This window comes from Poecilia reticulata, linkage group LG8, assembly GCF_000633615.1.
Source record: "Poecilia reticulata strain Guanapo linkage group LG8, Guppy_female_1.0+MT, whole genome shotgun sequence".
NCBI classification, from domain to species: Eukaryota; Metazoa; Chordata; class Actinopteri; order Cyprinodontiformes; family Poeciliidae; genus Poecilia; species Poecilia reticulata.
Genome location: NC_024338.1, coordinates 8096905 through 8110573, shown reverse-complemented (window position 1 = coordinate 8110573; position 13669 = coordinate 8096905). Strand labels below are relative to the sequence as shown.

At 41.4% G+C, this 13669-nt stretch overlaps 2 protein-coding genes across 3 annotated transcripts; one reads left to right on the top strand and one right to left on the bottom strand.

Moving 5' to 3' along the window:
* Nucleotides 1–4128: 4128 nt before the first annotated feature.
* On the top strand, nucleotides 4129–8092 carry kdelr3 (KDEL endoplasmic reticulum protein retention receptor 3). Its single transcript, XM_008415527.2, has 5 exons — nucleotides 4129–4951; nucleotides 5324–5424; nucleotides 6424–6582; nucleotides 6683–6935; nucleotides 7038–8092. Exons 1-5 carry the CDS (start codon nucleotides 4861–4863, stop codon nucleotides 7079–7081), a joined length of 648 nt encoding a protein of 215 aa, XP_008413749.1. The 5' UTR covers nucleotides 4129–4860; the 3' UTR covers nucleotides 7082–8092.
* LOC103468438 (GTPase IMAP family member 4) lies at nucleotides 7734–12364 on the bottom strand. Of its 2 annotated transcripts, XM_008415529.2 has the most exons (3): nucleotides 11175–12364; nucleotides 10904–11044; nucleotides 7734–9145 (listed from the first exon to the last, which is right to left on the bottom strand). In XM_008415529.2, the coding sequence occupies exons 2-3, from the start codon at nucleotides 10932–10934 to the stop codon at nucleotides 8130–8132; spliced, it is 1047 nt and encodes a 348-aa protein (XP_008413751.1). In that variant the 5' UTR covers nucleotides 10935–11044; nucleotides 11175–12364; the 3' UTR covers nucleotides 7734–8129. The 2 variants fall into 2 exon arrangements, with proteins under 2 accessions (XP_008413751.1, XP_008413750.1); XM_008415528.2 differs by lacking the exon at nucleotides 11175–12364 and having other exon boundaries at nucleotides 10904–11149.
* Between the last annotated feature and the right edge of the window lie 1305 nt (nucleotides 12365–13669).

Sequence of the window (13669 nt, the reverse complement as noted above, 5' to 3'; positions counted from 1 at the left end):
TTGGAAAAGGTTTGAATTATTACCTGACACATTCAGTGGCGAGTTATGAAACAAAGGTTTCCTGAGTGGCTTTAAATAGAAAATTACCTTTGCGTTTGTGTTGCTAAGATTGATTTTATTAAATTTAGTCGAACTCAGAAAGATTGGCACATTATTAGTGTCATGTTTCCTGTTTTATTTGGCACAGTGGCCAGCAGCAGCTCAGACACATTAATTGTATGATCATAATTATGCAAATAGGTTATCTTGAAAATTATCATAAATACACAGATATTTTTCCAGGACAGAAAAACTTACTTAGGAAACAACACCTGTTTAGTTTTAGCTTTTTCTTTTAGGACAACAAACTTTCCTCCTCTTGAATTTTTATCCCTGTTTTTTGGGAACAGTGAAAGGGGTAAAAACCCTTTTGGAATAAAGATGTAAAATCAACTCAACTAAGTTAATTTTTTGTATTTTAGACCATTAAAGCTTTGCATTAAAATCTCCTCATTTATATAATTTTGATCACTTCTGCTTGATAAACATTACTAAATTCGACCACATTTTATCTCATAATAATGACATTGATTTCTTTCTTTCTTTTTTTTTCTTTTTTTTAATAATAAGACTGATATTTCCCCCCCCTCCTTTCTTTTCTGAAGGTGGCAGAGGCACCGGCTTGATTCTGAACAAAAACCAGGCACACCAACGTTGTCGGCTTCTGTTTGTGCTCATAAAATGTGAACAATTTGCTGAAATGCAAACATCTAAAGTAAAACACATGTTCCCTCATGTGCACACCTTCTGAGTATCAAAAAAAAAAGATGTGAACTGATCAAAATCTCTACTCACCCTGCAGTTCAGTCGTTGTTGTATTGCTCGGATGTGTTTGATCCTCCTTGTTCAGGCTTTCACTTTTTTTAACCCCGCGTTCACTTTTCAGGCCGATGCTCCCATGTTCTTCCTTTTTTTTTTTTTTTTTAGCAATTTTCCTTTATTCCTCCATATTTTTTTACTCTTAGTTTCACATTTGTTGCATTTCTCTTATTTCATCCCAGTTGCGGTTGTCTTTTTAATCCTTTACTGTCTGTCCTCCTCTTCCTCCACTGATTGTAATCCTGTCTATACTCTACTGTGCTGTGTGAACTCAGAACAGACTGAAAGTGCTGCGTCAATCAGTCCTCTGCAGGGCATGACGGGAGGAGGAGACGATCAGGAGCTTCCTCCCTGTCTGAGCATCAATGTTACCTACTGGCAAATATAATAATATTACATTTTTCAAATATTAACATTTTTCTAATGATAGTGTCACTCATAATGTCTTTTTTATGATTACATGTTTCGTAGAAAAAAATCAGTATTTAATACAGGCGAGCGTTGTCTGTAAATATTCACTGAACATTCAAAGGTGACATTGAGATGCAAAGCAACGTAAGTGAACAGCATTTGTTAATGCTCCCAGGTTGCTGATCGACTCAATGATCAATGRTTGTTTTTTTTTTTCAGAAGCAGTAGAAATCCAAACAGAAGTATGGAAACATGCAAAATGTGAACAGAGCAGCGGATCAGAGGCACCAGAGCACAGAAAATGTGATCAACAATCAGAAAGAACTGAAAATAATCTATGCGAGTTTACAGAACTCTGCAGAGTCTCCGGTGTGCCAAACCAAAAGTCCAGCGTGCAGCGGCTGAGTGAATGTGGTCCGGACTCTGTGGTCATGGTTTGAGAGACGCTGTAGAAGGACAGAAGACCTGCTGTGTGATCCAGGTACACCCCGACTCTGGAGGATTTCGGCCCTGAGATGAAGGTTGGGACGTTGTCGTGCACGAAGCTAGATCTGCAACAATTTATAGCCCAGGATTTGTCATTACCTCCAAATTTACTGTCATCCTTTCTTCCTGCTTTGCTGATATTCTTGTATACGACTGCTACAAACACTCTCTCTCCCCACTCCACCTCCCAGTAACAGTGTCCAGTCAGACTCTCCCTACTCAGGACCTGCCACCAGTAAGTGAATCTGTCTGGGTGACTAGAATACGATTGGTGCCAAGTCGTCACCGTCGCCTTCCTGTTCCCCTCTGATAATCTCAGCTGTGTGTTTGCTGTGTTTGGATCCAATGGGATTTCACGTGAATATTTCAAGAACCCAGCTCGGCTCTTTGGTTCTGGTTGTGGTTCTGACAGTAGAACATCCACCTCAGTGACCGTCAGTGAGTCTCTCAGGACGTCCTGTAGTTTGTCTCTGAGCTCTCACACAGCCGTTGTCACGTCCTCAAAGTGTCTCAGAGGACGGATGTTGATGCTGGATGAGTGTGTCGACTCACTGGGTTCTGGCAGTGAGGGGTAGTTGAGGAGAAACTGGTTGTGATCCTGTGTGTGTGAGAGCTGCTCCAGCTTAGAGTCTTTCCTCTTCAGCTCAGTGATCTCCTGCTCCAGCTTCTCCTGAACGTCTTTGACTCGACTCACTTGAGTTTCCTGCTGGGATCTGATCTGCTGCTTCACCTCAGAGCTTCTTTTCTGGAGGAGACGGATCAGCTGGGGGAAGATCTTCTCGCTGTCCTCCGCTGTTTTATCAGCGGAGCGATTGATGGCCTCCACCTCCCATTGAAGCAGCTTCACATCTTCCTCCCTGCTCTGGATCATCTGCTGGATTTTGCCTCGTCTCTGCGGAGTGCAGAAATCACAGGCCACATCTTCGGGTCCAGCATAGCAGGGATCAGCTTGGAGTCCAATCTTCTTCAGCTGCTCCACCAAAGCTGCTAGCATGGTGTTCTCCTTTAGCACAAGCCTCTGGGTGAAGGTCATCTTGCACTGTGGACAGTGGTAGCTTTTCTCCTTCTCACCATCATCCCAGAAGTTTTTAATACAGTTCATACAGTAGCTGTCTCCACAGGAAGTAGTCACCGGATCCTTCAGAAGATCCAGACAGATGGAAGAGGAAAAGGTCTCTCGGTCCAGCTGATGCTGCTCCATTTCTCCTCTCGGTTACAGCGACTGTGTGAGTTTCACTCCTTGGAAACAGAAACAGGTTTGTTCTCTGACCTACGAATCGCAGAAGACCTGGTGTGATTTCTGCCGAGAGGCTGCAGCCAATCATATTTCACCCTCAGCTGATGCAGGTACAACCCGCCTTTGAGGTGAGTTTGAAAACAAGAAAAAGAGGGAGGGATTTCACACTTTGATTCCAGGAAGAGAAAATCTCTTAAACAGCTTAACCATCAGCACAGCAGTTTTCTTTCTAAAACAACCGAGTCATCAAACTCAGCTGTCTAAAGTGTAATCTGTCCACAGTGTCAGATAATGAAATCGAAGATTCATTGCTGCTCATTTATATATTGTTTCTTTCCCTAAGCATAAAATACATTTCATTTTCAAACTCTAAATACAAAAAACTGATAGAAACATACTCTAGATTGACAGATGTAATTGTAGTGAAATGGTTCTAGAAAGTGTTTAACAGGGGAGATTTTTTTTCCTAATCTGAACTTTGTGATTGCTCTTGATGGGGGAAGTGTCACAGCCATCTTAAAAAGTCTACATTTTTAACCTGCACTAAACCAACTAACTATCTTTTTCTGCAAAAACATAAATATGATGAACCGACGTGCCCACATTCCATCATGTGAGGAAAACACCACCAGTCAGGCATCCTCACCCTGCTGTGTGTATGTATAAATAGCTTCTAATCAGGTCTTGGTGTCAGATTAGTTCCAATAACCTTTTGCTCAGCTCATTTATTTTGGCAGCCTTTACATGGGTCAGCTCTGTCTGGGATTTCTATACATATATATATATATATATATATGTGGGGGTGGGAGGAGGTAACCAAGTCACCATACCCACCATTAGGTGCTATATCAGTGATGAGTAAGTGATGCCAGAACTAAAACCTGTTGAAACCGGTTTTTTTTTTATTACTGTTAAAAATGTCCCTAAAAATATATAAAAAGTATTTTAGAAATTTGTTTATGGATGGACAGACATATTCAATAAATTTGAATATTCTTGAAAAGTCCGTTCATTTCCGGAACTTTATTAAGTGAAACGCGTGACACACAAATGGATTTTTGAACATCTTCATTTCTGTTCATTATGAAAATATGACATTTAAAATGAGAATACATCAGACCAAAAAAAAAACACTACCTGTTTAAAGTTTGTTATTTTCAAAAATTTACTTTTAATCTGACGAACGAGACGTATAGTCTAATTTATTGAATAAGAGATGTTTTTGTCCTTGTATTTTCCTGGTAGCTTCTCGCCACCTGCTGCTTAATTAAGGATTTACAGGTTAAAAATGCCGTTTCTTCTAGATTGTCAAGTTCCACACAGTAAGAAAAAACAACACAGGAAATCCGTATAAAATTATGAGCTTTCAAAATAAAAGCTTACTATTTCATTGCACAAAACACACATAGAATTTAGCTTAAAATGACCACAAACGACAGCTTATATTTTTGTTTCTTTGAGTGAAACTCGTGAATGAGACGTTTTCTTCGCGATTTTACATGGGTTAAATCTGAACCAAGAGTAAACAATTTTATTTTGAAAGAGCAAACAGAAAACGACGTAACTGTCAGATTCTAATCGGGCTAGCTTGACAGCCACGTCACCTCCTCTTCTCAGCTTGCCTCTGGAACCATCATTGCTCTCTCATGCCAGGAGTCTGTTCTGGAAATTGCGGACATTTTTACCTGTTTACATACTCATATTTCAGACAAGCGGCCAACAGAGCCGTCTCACGTCAACTGCGAAGCTGCTAGCTTGTTTTTTCCTCTCTTAATCTGCTACGAGCTTATTTTCCCTTTGTGGGTCAACAACTCAGAAGTCAGTGTTGTGGGAGTTTGAAGGCCTGTGAGGACTTTAGGTGCAACAGCATGAACATCTTTCGGCTGGCAGGTGACGTGTCCCATTTGGTGGCTATTCTCATCCTGTTGATGAAGATATGGAGGTCCAAATCTTGTGCTGGTGAGCTACCTCAGAAATAACTGATTTCCTGCTGTATGACTGCACGGCGTCACTGTATGTATGTGTGTGTTTGTGTGTATTTGCAGTGTAAATGCTTCATTTCCTCATGGTTTGCATGGTCACCATAAAGCCTTCTGTAGCTATTAAAAATACTAATTTTATGGCTGCAGTTTGCACAGTTATGGCTACAGTTACGATTACTTGTATGTGTGTAAAGGCTACGTGGCAGTGTCAACAAACCACAGTGCTCCTCCTACTTTATCACGCTGGGGTTATCATTAAGCTCAATTACATCGACTGTTAATGCTAATAATTAGCATGAAGGTGCTATTATCCACTGCTGCTCATAATCAAGCTTTCTCTGTCTCGCAGGCATCTCTGGGAGGTCTCAGGTGCTCTTTGCACTTGTTTTTACCACCAGGTACCTTGACCTATTCACAGTCTACATTTCAGCCTACAACACAGTCATGAAGGTACGTTGGAGAGCTCACGCTGATTAACGGGCTTTCTTCCAAAGATTAGGTGTGTGTGTGGGCCTTTTGTAACTTCCCCTTTGTACACGACTACATTTGCAGGTTCATTTTCATAAATTAGAGTAACATGATGCATTACAAGCACTATGATGATCTTCAAGCATTTATTTGTGTTCATTTCACAAAAACCTGAATGAGACCAATGAGTAAAAAATACGGAAAATAAAACGTACCGTCCAGCAGACCCAACACAATGAGACTAAAGAGGTCTTTGCTATAAAAACTGGCTGTTTATAGTGTTGTTGTATCCAAGCATGTGAAACTAAGTGGATGGAAAAAAGAGTGTGACTGAAGTGTGCATAAGAAATGCGGATGACTGCAGCCTTGAGGGGACTGTGAAGCAAAGTCCATATGTGTTACAAGAGTTACAGGCCACTCACATGTCTCCATCAACATGTCGATACAATGTCTAAAACATCAAACGGCTGATTAAAGCCCAACATTTAGTACTTCAGAAAATATTACTATGATTGCATTTCTCTGGCTGATCATTAAGTAGCCTGACCTGCGGATTCCGATTTCCGATTTTTGGCTGATGCTGATTTTATTTTGGTTTAAAAGGTTGCTAAATGTAACGACTGAGTTGGCAACAGTGGGGTGACTATTGTTACTGTCTCCTTTCGCTCTCGCGGCAGAGCGAAAGCAGACAGTGGCTGATTTTCAGACCTTTGTGGAGGTAGATAAGATCAATGGATAAGACCGGGTTCTCATGTAAGAATTGGCCAATTTCCCACAATTAGGGAACTGGCTGAATAAACGATTGACACACAGAGTTGAAATGGATGGTACTTGAATTATCAGCTACCACATATGTTAGCAGCTCAATGTGTTGAGCAGCTCTTTTCCGTAGCAGTGATGCAAAGCAGGCAGCTTTGTGCAAAGCCAGCGAGTGATACGTTGAAGGTCGTGTCTTTAATCAGTGTTCGACTCTGTTCTCAGGTGGTGTTTCTGGCTCTGTCCTACGCTACGGTGTATTTGATCTACATGCGCTTCAGGAACTCGTACGATTCAGAGAACGACACGTTCAGAGTGGAGTTCTTGCTGATTCCAGTGATCGGCCTGTCCTTCCTGGAGAACTACGCCTTCACTCCACTAGAGGTAAACGAACACGAGTCCGCAGATCCTGAAAACACTTTTTTTTTTTTACGTGATGAAGGTAGAAACGGACGCGTGTCCCTCTCCTCGATTCTTCCTCCAGATCTTGTGGACCTTCTCCATCTTCCTGGAGTCTGTCGCCATAATGCCCCAGCTCTTCATGATCACCAAGACGGGCGAGGCGGAGTCCATCACCACCCACTACCTGTTCTTCCTCGGCCTCTACAGGGCCCTGTACATCGCCAACTGGGTGTGGCGCTACCACACTGAGGGCTTCTATGACCAGATCGCCATTGTGTCCGGAGTCGTTCAGACCATCTTCTACTGCGACTTCTTTTACCTTTACGTCACGAGGGGTGAGGAAATCCGCACACCGAGTTCAATCGCCTATCTCCCAAGGTAAAGAAAAAAGAAAAAAAAAAGAGTGCGTTCTCACAGTTTCTTGTCTCTTTTTGCAGTTCTCCGAGGAAGAGGGAAGATGAGCCTGCCGATGCCAGTTTAGGTTTCACGTCAGTGCCTGCCACAGCTCGGCGTCGCAGCAGAATCCTTATGCCTTTCCCTGTAGCTGTACTTTAGCAAAAGGGACTAAAGGTCTTATATTTGTAGACCAAAATTAAATAGATTTTTTTTTGTTTTGTTTTGTTTGACTGGTACTTTAAGTCTGTGTTCGTGCGTAATCGTATAAGTGCGTGCGCGACAATGCGGCACGCATGTGTCATTCTGCTTTTTCCTGAGACGCAAATAGGACGCGAGACGTTGATTGCCGGTTCTCTACGGATTACAGCGAGGAGAGTGCGCTTTTTTTTTTTTTTTTTTGTCCCAACATTTCCTTTTTCAGAAACTGCTTTCGACTCTGGAGCTCTTTGAAATAACCAGCCTGGTTTTTTTGTACTAACGGTTTTGAATGTCGAACACACGAAAACAAACTTGTAGGTTGTTTCAGCCGGTGTTTTGAGCACTCAGGTAGACCGTAGCTTTAATCGTGAGAGGTTCCTAAACTAAACGTCACCAAACGTCCAGTCCTACATGTGAAAACCCCAATGTTTTGTTTTCTCACAGATTGCATTCATAAGCACTCCCTGAATAACTTACTGTATTTGCTATTGCCAAGTTTGTTACGGTTATGGTATTTCTTGTTTACCTTGTCCTGTGTAATTGTTTTTTTTGTTGTTGTTGGGGGGGGGGTAAAAAAAAGGGCGTAACATCATATTGTGTTATGAAAAGCCAAAGAAGCTGCAGTGTTTTACTTTAGCTAAACTTTCTCGTTTCTATTTCAAAAGTGTTGGTCAATGAAATCAGAAATCCACTTTTTGCTTTTATTACACGAGGAATTCTCTTTGCTCAAAGATCTGGTCATGTTTTGTTTTCAGAAACATTCACACTACTTCCTGGTCTTAAAGTGCTCTTAAGACGTGGAGAGACTGAAAGTGTCTGATGTGATCAACAGAAAGCTGTTGTGAGTCTTCCTTTCAACACATTGCGTCTTTGTAGTAATAAAGATTGTCCATCTTGATTCAGAGACTCAAACCACCGTGTCGTCAGCGAGTCTGTCAGTGCAGCAGGGTTTTTTTGTGTTTCTGCAGTACCTTGCTGCCTTCTTTCACCGCTCCTTCCAGCACTTTCGCAGCGGATCTGATGGAGAGCGGCGACGCCGCCAGACCCATCGCCTTCTCCACCACCTTCGCCTTCTTCACTGGTTTGCTCTTGTCCTTTCCCATGATGCCTGCCCCCTCTGCAGCCYCTCTGCCCAGTGCAGTCAGCAGCTCGCACCAGAACAGCCTCTCGGCTCTCTTCTTGGCCTCCTCTTCCTCTCTCCTCTCTCTCTCCAAGTCTTTTACGTTCTCCTTTCCTTCGGTCTCCTTAAGAGACGCCTGAAGTTTGGATCCTCTCTCCTCCAGTATCCTCTCCCACGCCTCCCTGATTGTACTCTCAGCCTCCTTGAAAGTCACGTTGCTGTAGCAGCTGCCTCGGTTGTTTGAAACAATCTCGTCAATCTTTTTAAGAAGGGTTAAGGCTTGCTCAGGGCACTCCGACGTCCCTTCTTGCCTGCTGTTGTCAAAGACGTGATACCCCCCATGGCAGCTGCTGACGAACCCGGACAGCTCCGGACTCTCGTCCAGGAAGGACTCGACCGATTTGCCTCGGAGCTGGTCCCCCCAGGTGAACAGGACCATGGCGAATCTGGATATCTCAGCCCCAAACATCACCTTGATCCACTCCAAGGTCTCTCTCTCCTCCTGGGTGTACCTCCCTAGCTGCAGGGTCACCAAAAACACGTGGGGTCCTGGGGAGTACAAGCTAACGCTCTGGCCCACCTCGGCCATGACTTCCTGCGGGGACAGGTGTGTATGGAAGAACCCTGGGGTGTCGATTACCGAGACACTTCGACCACCTGCTGTCCCAGTCTGTCTCCTGCACCTTGTGGTGACAGAAGAGGGGGATAGCTCAACCCAGAAGGCCGGTCTACCCAGGATGGTGTTTCCTGCGGAGCTTCTGCCCGTCCCAGTCCTGCCCAGCAGTACAATCCTCAAGGGTTCAGTTTTTGATTCGAGAGATGGCTGGCTGCCTGAAAGAGAAGGAAACACACACGCTTTGTTGATACTTTCTTGCATAGGGTCCCCTGTCCTGCATAGCTATTATGCAGCAGCAGTAGGTTCTGCACTGCACAGTGATATGAGCTGCTGTGCAGAGAGCATCCAACCCCCCAAAGCTCTCGTAGAAGATAAGCAAGCAAAATAATGTTGCAAAGAAGGAACTTATCCTTCACGGAGAGAGGATAGAATAAAGACAAGATAAAAACATGTTTTTTTCCTGGTAACGTAATGTTTATGAGAGATTTGTGGAGCTGCTAATAGAAACTCCATAGCGACCTGAAACGGTCCAGTTCAACAGCCGAACATTTTTGCTACAATGTTTGTATTTGAGTGAAACGGAGTTTAGATGAGTTGATTCTCGTGGCTGGTTTTGTGTATTTATGATGGTTCTTTGGCTTCAAAATGGTGAGTTTGATCATTATAACTACAACTTTTCAATGTTGTAATTTGGCATTGTCTAGCAAAATGTTTTTACATCACGCTACATGGCTGCTGCATTAATAAATCAAATGAGCTGCTGCATCTGTAGTTGGAGATATATTTTAGTTTGCTGCTGAGCATGATTATTTATATATCTAAAACAAATTTTTGTTTTACATCAATTTATAAGTTATGACTGCAGTTTTCTGGCTGATCCCTGGTTACCGATTTTTAAAAAGCCTTACCTGCCGATTTTGATTTTGGCCGATTCCAGTTTTTTTTCTCTGAAATGTCGCTAAATGTAGCCTGACTTGAACGTCAGGTCTGAAACGTTCAGGTCCACCGGACCTGGTGGGCCGGTCAGTCAGTCAAACCTCTCACTGCAGAGCAGAAGAGGACAGAGGCTGATTTATAAACCTTTTCTGAGGTCGAGAAGATCAGTGGATATCGACTTCACATGTAAGTATCAGTCGATCACCAATCCCCCAAAGTTAAGGAAATTGGTGCCAATAAATGCATCCCATCCCATACGTGCCTATAGAATATAATGTAAACATCACAGTCAGAGATGCAGTATGGCAGGTTTTTTAACTATTTAATAATCTGTTTATTGCAACCAGTCCACATTGTTAGCAGAACAAGAGGGCCCCAAAGCCAAATTGAGTAAAAGCAAAAGTAAAAAAAACAAAATGACATATGTACATTACACATGTAATGTACATGTGTCATTTTTAAATTACAAGCTTTTGTAATTTAAAAGGCTTGTGTAGAAAGTACTCCAAAAAAGTACTTCTGGGTGGGAGGAAAAAACTGAGCTGACAATTTATTTCTGAGTATAAGCTGTAATGTCAATAGTGTTTTATAAAGTGTATTGAGGTTACATTTGTTGGAAATAGTTGTATAAAATTTTTTTAAAATCAGACCAGCTGACTGAAAGATCTACAATTAGAGTCCTGAAGCTAACATCTTAGTCCAATATGAAATGATGCATAATGATCAGGAATGCATCTCAGAACAGGAAAGGCTGATGTTGAAGTTGGGGAAGCTCATTTACTGAATTTCATGAAGCAATACTGAAAAATGTATTTTAATATTTATACCACATTACTTAAGCAGCAATATTTTTTCCCCCGTTTTAAGAATACATATGGGGAGGTAGGGGGATCACGTTTGAGACTGTTAAGGATTTAAAATCTGTATTAATTTTATGTTCCGTGAATAGATCCAACTGTAAGATGCCTGTCTGAACCACACTTCCAGTAGGACACAGCGAGGTTCTGCGGCTGCCCTGGTGCAGTGAGGACACTTACCTTCGTGTGACGCAGCATTTTCAGATGACATCCTGTCAGGAAAATGCGATGCAAAACCTTGACTGTGATTAGTATTCCTGAGCGGATGGTGAAGGAAAAACGACAGGTTGCCTGTTTTCTTGCTGTAACTCAGACGTCCTCCTGGATGCAAAAAACAAAAAGGTAAAATTTTCATTAGCGTCAGAGCGCAGATGCAGCAACGGGGAGCGGATCTCCACACCGATTCACAATTTGAACTCAAAGAAAGTTGTTGTATGCACGAAATACTTACCGATGGTGGAAAATGCTATAATAATTAAACAAAAGTCTTAAAGCGACGAAAAGCAATGCGATATTTAAAACAGTTTTGTAAAAATTGAAGACGGTTCGTAGTTCACTTTTTTGACCACTAGGAGGCACTGAACCCGTCGAGAAAGGACACCAACCGTGTCTGTGGTCCCAAATAGTCACTTGACAAAGATTACTCACAAGACATTGATGATATAAGACAAATAACCCCAACTATGTCTAGTTGGAACCGCTTTTCCTCACACACCAACTTTCCTCTTCCACACTAGGTCAACTTCAAATTACTGGAGATGCTCATCTTTTATTATGCTTTCATTTGGAATCTGTGTAGTATGAAATATCCCCTCGGAGTCGGACACATTGTTTGGTGAATATGACCCTCCTATTGAATATAAATGATCATTAAAATACCAGAAAACAAAAGTAACACTGCAAACCTGCAATGCCAAAACCTTACATATAAAATCCAAAGGAAATGCTTTTATTTGACTGAATTGAACACAGCTCAGACAAGCAACAGAGCTTTGTCCTGTGGTGAGCAAGGAATATTCAAGTCATGACTGCTACTGTAGCTTATTATTTTTACTTTTTGTACATTTGGCATAAAGATAGAGAACCGAAGTTGTGCTCATAGGTTTACATACACTGAAAAAAATATCATGGTTTCACCCAATAACACACTGATTTTTCTAGATTCATAACCACATGAGAAAGTTATATTAACAAAGGATCTGTGTTAGAAGGTAACTGAACTGTATAAAACAGAAAAGGGACATGAAAAGTAAAAAACGAGGCATTCAGTTGAAACTAATCCAAGGTCAGGCAGACCGACAAGTTATTTGACATGCCAAAAAAAAACAAAAAAAACAATACAAAACACAAATAACTTAGTCCGATGTAAAAAAAAAAAAAAAAAAAAAAGGCTGCAGGGTTCAGTCGCCAGAAGAAAAGGTACTGCACCACTGCACCAAAACAGCCTGGGGGCAGAACCCGAAGCGAAAGCCAGAACTGGTGCTGCTGGTTCCATGAGGGTGCAACACATGGCATGAAATATGTTATGTAAACTTTTTTAATCAGGGTCACTTGGTTAGTTTCTGTTGTCCTAACCAGTGACGTGCGGTCAGGGGAGGCAGGTGAGGCAGAGCCTCAGCTGTCATCATGGAAAAATAATATATACCTAATATAAAATCATTTATATTGCTATTTTCACCCTGTGGTTTTAAAGTATCTATTTTTTACTTAGCTTAACCAATTCTGATTAATTTTTCTTCAAAATCGCTGGATTTTCGCATTTTTCCATTCAAATACTCAGAAGGGCAGCCAGTCAGGAGCTGAGCCTGACCTGGGATTACGCAACCTCTCACTAACTGCACTGGCTGCCATTATATGACAGCATGTTCATCCTGTCTGTACGCCGGCAATAAAATGGCTAAGAAACATTTAATATATGGACTRATTTTCCATAATTTCGCTTATGTATATAATGTACAGTGTTTTTTGTCACCAACTGTGTGTGTATCGTGTTTTGTGTGCGGAGGAGCGATCAGAAACGGCAGAGAACAGACTCCAGGTGAGGCAGGCAGTTCTCTTGCCTCACCGTTGGGGGCGCTCATGTTCCCAGATATTGTGACTGCACAACTGCAGAGTAAGACGCAGTGAGCTAGCCATGGAGCTAGCCACACAGTAAATAAGTAAAGTTTTTAAATTGCATATCTTTTATTTTGGAAGGAAGTGGAAAACAAATATTTTGATTTAATCTTTTTAATTTGTTCTTTGTTAAAGTCCCTAAGGATATACTCTCTTTTAAGCACATCGGTGGCACAATAACTGGATAAACGGCTTCTTATAAACTTATTATTGCATTTTACATCACAAAAATCAACATTTTCAAACAAAAGAGTCCTTAAACGAGGACAAACCTTAGAATACAATAAATCTTGTCTCACCATGAATACAAGCTGACGAGGGAAGGCGTTGGCGATTTTTTTGTATTTTGCCTGGGTACAATATAATTGAAATTTATCACAAAACTCAGAATGCTGTAATATGTTACCATTTSCATCCAAAAAGTGAGGCAAATAAGTAAAGTACAGCGATATATTTGTTTACTTCTCTCTTCCAACGTCAACATGAAAGACTACATTTCTACACTTAAACAGTTTTCTAAAGTGGATTTTCAATTAAAGCAGGAGATAATAACTAAAGGAAGACCAAGACCGGAGCTGAAAGTTTTGCTTCGAGACAGTTTGATGATTCTCAAACGGAGTATGAAAGACATGCCGAGGATAAACTTGGCTTTGGATGAACTATTTTGTACAAAATTAGGGGTGCATGGATTTCATTGATACATAAAGGTAAGACAGCAATAAGATGTTTTTGTTTAGTTTTTTAATTAAATGTGCGTTTTGTGGGCTACAGTTAATGTTTAAATAATTCAGTAAAGTAGAAGCGGTAGCTAATCTACCACAGCAATTATTT